The sequence below is a fragment of the Ischnura elegans genome, chromosome 2, assembly GCF_921293095.1.
Source record: "Ischnura elegans chromosome 2, ioIscEleg1.1, whole genome shotgun sequence".
Lineage (NCBI taxonomy): Eukaryota > Metazoa > Arthropoda > Insecta > Odonata > Coenagrionidae > Ischnura > Ischnura elegans.
Window position 1 is genome coordinate 105,570,442 of NC_060247.1, and position 9,233 is coordinate 105,579,674.

The 9,233-nt window shown below is 37.5% G+C and overlaps 1 protein-coding gene and 1 long non-coding RNA gene across 4 annotated transcripts in view; one reads left to right on the forward strand and one right to left on the reverse strand.

Annotated features, from left to right (window-relative positions):
- The window catches only part of LOC124154309 (nucleolar transcription factor 1-A-like), a 34,784-nt gene extending 31,198 nt beyond the window's left edge, over positions 1-3,586 (reverse strand). The window contains exons 1-3 of one of the 2 annotated variants that reach the window (XM_046527956.1): positions 3,514-3,586; positions 1,984-2,231; positions 1,385-1,503 (exon numbers count right to left, since the gene is read on the reverse strand). In XM_046527956.1, the coding sequence (XP_046383912.1) occupies positions 1,385-1,503; positions 1,984-2,224 (360 nt within the window). In that variant the 5' untranslated portion in view covers positions 2,225-2,231; positions 3,514-3,586. Of the gene's footprint in view, positions 1-1,384; positions 1,504-1,983; positions 2,232-2,646; positions 3,448-3,513 lie in introns of those variants that run through there. The other variant, XM_046527955.1, reaches the window with a different exon arrangement.
- Positions 3,587-5,199: 1,613 nt separating this feature from the next.
- Positions 5,200-7,900, forward strand: LOC124174113. Of its 2 annotated transcripts, XR_006868865.1 has the most exons (3): positions 5,200-5,503; positions 6,117-6,359; positions 7,832-7,900. It is a non-coding gene; the product is annotated as an uncharacterized LOC124174113 (long non-coding RNA). The 2 variants fall into 2 exon arrangements; XR_006868864.1 differs by lacking the exon at positions 6,117-6,359.
- The last annotated feature ends 1,333 nt before the right edge of the window (positions 7,901-9,233 follow it).

The following is a 9,233-nucleotide window of genomic DNA, read 5'->3' on the forward strand; positions in this document are numbered from 1 at the left end:
TTACAATTCTAAAAATGTAATTACTTCAGGTAAAAAATATATCTGAAAACTAAGTTATCACTCATTTCTATCTACTAAGAGTATGCATAAAAAACCTTTAGAAATTGAAAATTTCCATTGGCAACAGTAGAAAAATAGACAAAGTAGGCTCATTCTCCCACCACAAATAAAACCTTGACAATACAAATGTGTCTGTTCAACCAACATCAGCTTCACATAAGGAAGACGGGTACTCATAAAACAAAAACCTAATGTTATGACTAAAAAAGTACTAAACAATCAGGGTGGCAGCTGAAATCCATTTTGACGTTCCCTGACTTACCTCTGATAGATTTTTTTTCCAACTTTTCAATCTGACGGATAGTCAAAAGATTACAAAACTGCCAAAAAGTTATATTTAATCGTGATTGAATATCTGCTTAAGTTCAGAGGAATTTTAAAAGGCTAAATTAAGACGATGCGTGCTGAAGAGAAGGATGAGTACATGCATCAAACCTTATTAAAGTAAATAAACTTTTCTTGCGATTCCACGAGGGCAAGAAAATCCAAGAGCGTCGACGTTTCAAGTTCTGTCTTGGTTTGGGTTTAAATCATACTAATTAAAGTACTATAATTTATGGTAAATCCAAGTTGATTAGTTAAAATAATGACACAAGAAATAGGAATGGCTGTTATCTGGTTTATCACAGTCCTGTATTCTGTCTTCATGGACTGCACCCCACAGATGTCATTCTATCATATGTTATGACTGACAAGTTGAGATTCCTTTATTATCTCCACACCCACTCATCTTCCCATCAATGTGTATCTTCTTGCACCTCTTCACTGTTTCCCTTCCCTAGTGATAACCCACCCTTCATGGATATAGCCTATGACGACAGCATCCGCTACCATCACTCTCTCCTTTCCAGTGTTCCTCTTTCAACCAATTAATCAAAATTGGTCATCACCTCAGCCTCATTCATAGTTATTCAGGGTAAAACATACTATGCCCCTTACTCTATGCGCAAATCTCAAAAAATGATTTCTCTTCTGAATAATCTATGCTCATGTACTACTTCTTTTTTATCTTAACAGCCTGGTAAGCATATTGGTATGAAAATAACAAGGACACACTCAGAAAATGAGTCGGTAATTGGCTAATGTGTCAGCTTCACATTCCTGGGGCATGGGTTTATAACATGATGGAGGCGAAAAATTTTCAGTGAAATATTACTGACAATCTTCTGATGCTCAAAATGGTAATTTCATCCAGAAATGGGACAGCACTTATACAAATTGCATCATACAGATAATAATTGGGAAGATGGCTAAGCATAGAACGGATATGAGCAGTCCTATTAAATTTCAATTGACATAATTAATGAACAGGGATAGATCTTACCTCTTCCCAATCCAGCTTCTCAACACGAGAATCAAAACGAAGAGAATCACGAGCTGGAATTGATGCTTCCATTCTTTTCATGAGTTCCCATAGATGATCTTCGGGCCATGATGGAATGTCTGAAAAACCAAGTAAAAGAGATCATGGCTTAAAGAAGTCTTTATTAACAAGGAATCACAATGCCAGTACATGGTTAAACATTTATAACCAATGAAAAAGTTTGCAAATTATAATACTGCAATAATAGGGTATAAGGAGCAACTACCAAGGTAATAAAAAATTATTTTTCATTACTTTGGTAGGTATTTCAAGGTAAAAAAAAAACAATCCCATTCAAAACTAAAAAGTAAAGAATTCTGGAGCAAATTACTAAATCCAGGTTCAAAAATCTTTGGTGAGAAAGTAAAGTTTTTAAAGAAGTTGTTGTATTTATGAGAAGATAAAAATCTTGATTGCAACGTACAAATTATGAATTGAATAGTCCTTAAGAGATAATTTCTATGTTAAATGTACTTTAACCTGTTGATAAAATACCATTGATTCCACAGCTAATGAAAATGGGAGGTGACAGTACTGTGGCATCTGAAATTAAAGCTTACCGTTATTATTTTCCTGTTTCACGGGAACAACAGCATCCTCCACCACTTCTTCCACTCGTTCCACTTTAACAGGCCGTGATTTGTCCGACCCCTTCTTCTTGCTTTTGCTTTCCTTGCCTTCTTTGGCATTCACCGGTAAAGGAGGAGGGACACGAGATTCTTCTCCTTTGTGCTTTTTAGCAACTATCTCTGACGCTTCCGACGGCTGAGGAGCCGATCGTTTCTTGCGGTCTAAAACCATTTTTAAACTGAAAAAGAAAAGTACCGATTTAATGAAAGTATCAACGTTCGAAAATCGCCAACATTTTTCTTATATTTCCCACAGTTTCATTTAAAATTAACATTAAACGACGACTATTAAAGCCCCTGCTACAAACTACAGTTTCTGTGATGTTTTCGAATGCAAAACATAACAGAAAATAAATTAACATTTATGAGATTTGAGTTAACTAACTTCCTTGAGTACTACAATGTTTACAGCATAAACAGTATTAAGATATATAACAGCCTCAGCGATAGATATTTCTACTAAATTAAAATAGGAACATTTTCATTGGATACGAAATATCATTATTTTGGTACACTTTTGGCTTAGCCCAGTCTTATCAGTAGAAATTGAAATATTTTAAATTTCTGAAGCTTGGGTTCGCTCCGCATACTTACATTCCCTGTTTATATCAGTCGATTTGACTTCGTTCAGTCTAAAACAAGATAAATCGGCAACACCTAAGTCAAAACCCCGACATTTTGTAAACGATGAAAGTAAGAAACACCAGACAGTGAAAATAAATGAGAATTTTCAACACGAAATACAGTTTACTTCCTCGAACTTTGCCAGCCAACCGAATCTAGCTACCCGACCAACGGCACAACTCTCCCCGGACGCTAACTCCTCGGCCCAGTCAACTCAGCCGAAGCAGGGCAATCGGCGAATAGGAGAGAGCAGACCCAAGACCAGCCCCTTGGACCCCCGCCGGACGGCCAACCGTCCGCCCGGCAACATCATCGACTCGGTAGATGCAGTGTGCAAAGAGGCTTCCCGTCCGCCCCGCCCGCCGCCTACCCAGCGATGGCGGCGGGTAACGCCGACACCCGCCCAGCCTCTATCACGCTACGACCCGACGCACCCTCCCAGCCGCGGCGGGTGGGAGTACGTTATATTACGTTCTACAGTAAAACAAATCGTGTTTTAAGGAGAATATGTATTTTAAACTGTGAAATGATGATCATAGAAGCCAATGACAACTTGGAAAACGGAAAGTATCATCAGGAAAGGGATCATTTCTTGTGTTTTGTTATGCGGGGGACACCGTTCAAGGTGGCGGCCACAGCAGCCGCGATCACGGACAGCTACTACACACCAGGCGGCCATCTTGGGATTTCGCATATTTAATCAAAATTATAGCTTTTAATGCTGATAATGCAGGGTCTTAACTCAATTTCTGATTGCAATGGACACTCATACATCTAACTCGAACGTCATGCAAAGCAAAACTAACCACACAGCAAAAATAACAAGGGAGTACTCACCCCTACTATTTCACGGTCGCCCGCCAATCCTACCACGTGTGACAGCCCACGCGCAGAAGTCGTAATTTTGACGTCACAGAGGAATCGCGTGTTTGGATTGGCTGGTATGTTTTATCAAAATATATTGTATTGATAGGGGTAATAGGGTTGTTCAAGCCTACCAGAAAGGTCTAAAAAAACGAATGTATATCACTTCTGATGTAATTTCATTTCGATTGGGATGAATGACAGATGCGTTGAAAAAGTAATGATGGAATTATTAGCAATCAAAATTCGAACAATTTTAAACGCCGCCAAAAACGGTCGGCCATCTTGAAATAGAGGTGATGACGACACAAGCCTGTACGGCTGGCCTGTACCCTCGATCGCTCGATGCCAAGCTGAGTACTCTGCATGCCGACTGGACATTTGCCAAGGTTTTTCCTTATTTTGAAATGGCCTATGTTGTGCATGAAGCTTCCGGATGGATCAAGGCGACATGAAATCCATTCTTCAAGTTAGGCAGGCAACGTATGTAGCGTTGACAGGAATTGAAAGTTTTGTATAGCTGCATTTGCTAGGAAACTACGTGCTGTGAACTTTCATTGTGCCTCTAGTGCAAGTGAACACAATTTGTGCCCTTAATGTACCCTTAAGTGAATGATTGCATATAGACGATGAAGTAAAGAGTGAAGTGAGTTGTGAATGTAACTGCTTCGACGAAATTATTTATTTCTTCCATGCTAGTTCAATCAACCCTATACATTTCGATCTAAGGTATCTAACTATTGCCTAGGGGATATGTTTCATATTTGATCTAATTGTGCTTTAGGGATACATCGAACGCATATTAATTTTCAATCGTTTGTTCGCTTCTAAGTTCCGTTTGATTTTATTACCTATTCATTTTGAGCATTCACGAGTGTTTACATTTCACGAATTTCGTTGCGCTGTTGTTTGTTTTTGTTTTGATCATATTTTGGTTATGGTAAGAGTAATAGTGAAATTCGAGGTTTTTTGATGTTACAATAACCGGTTTAGCTATTTGTTTCAGCCTATTCATTTCATTGTCCTCGAAATGTCAATGTGAAATAACGTAAACTGATTCTAAGTCGTTAGTGATGAGTGAGAAGTGAGGTGTGGAGAATCTTTCGAACTTCAAGGAGTGCAAATTCTTTTAGCGTGTGCAGAGTGATTGGGAAACCGATTACCATGTTTTATTAGTGTTTTATATTTATTGTGAGTCAAGTTTTTCATTGAATCAGTTGATTCGGAATATACTGATTATATGTATCAAAAAGACAACTCGTGAAATGTGTACGTTGTAGTGCTATTATGATATGATGAGCAATAAATATGTACAAGTAAGGGTAATTTTGATTATTATTACTCTTATTAAAGGATAAATTTGGATTTTCTTTAAACACTGATCTGGCGGCAGACGCTGGAGATCTTGAAAAAAAGTGGAATAACCCTGCTGAGCCACACAACAACACTGCAGTAGGGCATCTACAGGCTTGTGACGTCACACATCAATTCAAGATGGAAGTAGGGCTTTTTGGCGTAAGGTAAAATTTGTCACTGTTTAAAGCCTTCTCTAAACATGTACAATGAAGAAAATAGCATAATATTATTGTCATTGCTCCTTCTGAAGCACGATCTTTCGATTTCTTAAATAAAAAAAATATGGTGAACAACCCTATTGGTATAAATTATCGGAAATGCTATGGATGTACTACGTTTAACTTACCGAAATTGAACTAAATGTTCCCTAATCGTCTTTGTTCGATGCTTACAGTAGTTAAATTAGCATTATTATTTCACCATATTACTTTCGTCGGAAGAGATATAAAGCTTCAATATAATACAGAGGAAAATTCTGAATATAAATTACAGTGAGAATTAGAAGAAAATACCGTTTTGTCAATGGATGAAGTAAATATCGTGGATAGCAAAAAATAAGAATATATTTCAATGTAAAGCTTAGGTGTTCCTACGATAATTATTTCAGGTGAGATCAATTTAATGTTTCTTGTTTCACGCTATGTCGACATTTTTGGTGTTATAATAATGTAAGAATTTGGACTCATCTGGGCCTTTATGTTATTTTATTAATTTTTTCAATAGGCAGTCGACCGAGGGAATGATTTAATCCCCTAAAGTGCCAACCAAAACGAGTTTAAATTAAACGCAACGATTTTTGACGCGATTCTTCTCCAATATTTCTCACAACTTATCCTGCGTAATGTTAAGCCGTGCAAGAATAGGGATTTCAAGAATATGATTTTCTATTTCGCATGGGAATTTGAATCTCTAATCACCTTTTCCCTTACAGAGAAAAGTAGTTAACGGTAGTTAATATTTGTATGTATTCGTAATCGCTACGTAAACAAGAGAAGTGCGACAACGAACCGCACGAGCGAAATTTGATTTACCGCTTACACATTTATTCTCCTTTTAGGAACTTTATTGTCTTCTTATTTCGTCTACCGATTCAACTAGGTTAAAAAATGTATAAAAAGTTTTCAATTGAATTCCTGTTTTCTTTCTTCCAAACTTCTTATTTTAAATGCTAGTTCATCAACTGTACTTGCATTAATCTTATTTTTTTTATCAAAAATTAGAGATGAATTCTGGAGTTGACAATTAGGGTGGATGAGGTGATGGATCCCCCGTGAACTCGCACAAAAATTTTACCCACGGGTGCTGAATTTATCGAAAAAGGATGTATAATATCGACATATCAAATGATCTTTACCCATCTCAGTGTACGCGAGGACCGTGTTAGATCCCTTCTTACAGCGGTGAACGGCCATGGCCAGAGGGCGCCAGCACTATGCAGGGCAGTAGCACCCAAGGTTCTTAAAGTAAGTACAGTCTAAGAACCTTGAGTAGCACATACAGAAAAAAAACTCAAGGGGGGGTGTGCAAAAGATATCTCGAGATACCTTTCAATTTGTTGTAAAGACAAAGTTGTTGTTTTGTCGCCAGCCTCGGTGGTGGAGGGGTAAAGTCCTCGCCTGCCAAGCATGAGGTAAAAGGCCGTAAATAGAGCCGTTTTTGGTGGTACGAGAATAAATTAATAAATAATTAAGCCACATGTGCAAAGTTTAAAAAAGTTTTATTTTAACTGATAATATGCATATACCATAAAATGCCATCCGATGATATAAAACAGTGGCCTTGCAATGTGGGCAGCCCCGTAATCGGGGAGCTTACACCCCCTCGGATGGCTTAATTGCAAACAGGAACAAAATAATTATTGAATTATGATTGAAAGTAATATCCCCTATGAAAAATTTGTACACAAGTTTGTATTTGATTTTACAAATCCCAGTTTAGACGAATGGCAATGGTCAATTTTAACCTCATTTGAAAAAGGCTAGATTGATGCCCATGCGATGCCACTCTACATGGCATCACAGGGACCTAGATTCTATACGAATGGTCAGGAGTTTTAAATCGTCTGAGATTACCAATGATTACCACAGAGCTCAGGGAAACATCTCTTAATAATCACCTATTAAAACTGGCTAAGGTCGGAAAGTTACCTTCGTTTGATAGGGTATTAATAATCCTTATTTAAGCCAAGCACTACCTGCTAGCAGGGTACTCTACGCCAGGGTCACAGCTAGGAATTAAGGTTGGAGGAGGTTTAGGTGCAACTAATACCGGGGTGTGTGGGGGTATGGAGTGCCCACCAGGATAAGCGGCAGGTGCGAGATTAATAAATTGTGGAATTTTAAGATAAATGATTCAAAATGCTGAGTTTACAGCTTTCTGTGGGATATTTTATTAATCCTTACACTATTCTATTAGTAATACCAATACAATTAAGTAAAATGGATTAAACTTGAAAATTTCTCTGAGCCCTGGCTTTCATCCCCAAACCCCCCCCCCCCCACTCGCTGTGCCACTACTCTGTGCTACCACCATACTCGGCAGCAAGCATCATAGTGGCGTTTATAGCCTTGCACCCAGGTGGCCTTACACAGCAGCAGCCAGACATCACACAGGCTTTTCCCAGCATTCATACTTAGCCTTCTCGTTTTAGCAGGCTTGAAAATATTCACTTCATTTTATCGCGAAAAATAGATATCATCATTTAAAAATCTAAGAGCGTGAAATATGTACTCCAGGAGTAATAAAGTTTCAATTTAAGCTATAAGAAAATAATAGGAAACCACCCTATTGTTTGTCTGAGCAACAGACAATAATAAGAATATGAACTATATTTATGTGTGTCAAAAAGAAATAATGGAAAATGGGAGCACTCGATATGAAGAAATAAGACCAAGACCAATACCTGTGACTCAAACTTTTCATATTTTAATTCCAGGAACAAGGAATGAATAACTAACAAAGAAGTTTCAACAGACACAACCCGTGAAAAGTATGAAACAAATATTCCACAAGAAACATTGCCTCTCGAAGATGTTAAAGGTTTTGTGACATGTGTCTATAGTGATGCCCCATGGTTAGGTTGTGTCATGTGTATGAATATAGCCTCACAGGAAGTTTGGGTCAGATTCCTACATCCCAAAGGGCCTATCACCATCATGTGTGTATCCTCACCAGCCAGACATTCTTAATATTCCAAATGAACAAGTTCCTGCCAAGGTCGATCCAAGTGCTGCAACTGGGATAACTTACCTATTAACAGCTTAGGACACTCAGAGTTCAGCAGAAGCACTTCCGAGGAGGAAACACGGACTAGTTTTTGATTATATATTTCCCTGCATGTTGTATAGGGCATTAAATTTTATTCTTCCAATATCTGGTAATTTCTATTCATAAATGCTACATTTTCTATGGAATGTAAAGTCATGATTTCATGAAGATTTGATGCAAAAATGATTTCATGATTTTTTTACTCCTATTCCCAAAGCCATCTCAAAAAGAAATTTATACAAAGACAGACTACATTTAACTGTTTAACATATTTTTTCCAATAAAATTTGAGATTAATTTCTTTGATACTCAAACTACAAAGGTCACAGGGTGAGCCAAGGAATAAACAAATCGGCATTTTAAAATCTAACATTTTTTCCTGAAATTATGTTCCTTTAGCTTTAAAATAAGACCAACAGGCCACCTTTCTACCACAACTATTAGCTAAGTAATGATATCTTTTCGTAAAGCATGCTAGGACAAATCTTGAATTTTTTGTTATGCTTGCAACCCTGCTGAATGAATTTCACGATTAGCCGAGGGTTAAAACTTTGCGTATCAGCAAATTTTCATGAGATTTCACCCTTCTACTGCCACCGGGCAGATATATGTATTGGCCCTTGCTGGTTGAGTGGCCGATTTATCTTAATTTGACTTTTTTTTTTCGTGATTGTGACCTTTTCAACGGCCGTAACTTAAGAAAACCCCCATAATTTATCTATGGTTATAGGATATAAATGTATCTTAAGTATTGGGAAAAAATCTAGATGTATTAAATAAAATTAAGTAGCTGAAAAATTTTAAAATCTGAACTGTTGCAATTTCTGGAAAATAGCCTTGGCAGTCTTCGCACATCCCACTTGAAATGGGCTGGCAGTAAAAGGGTTAATTTCCTACCAAATTTCATGAAAAATCTGAGACAGTCAGGTTAGGAGCTGTGACCTGTGGCACCATTACCAGGCAAAAGAAATAAAAAACACTAAAAGCTATTTAGAATCTCACATTTAAACATCACAGAATCCCAAATTAAAAGAAAATGCTAATAATTATGGGGTGAAATACCAGGGAGA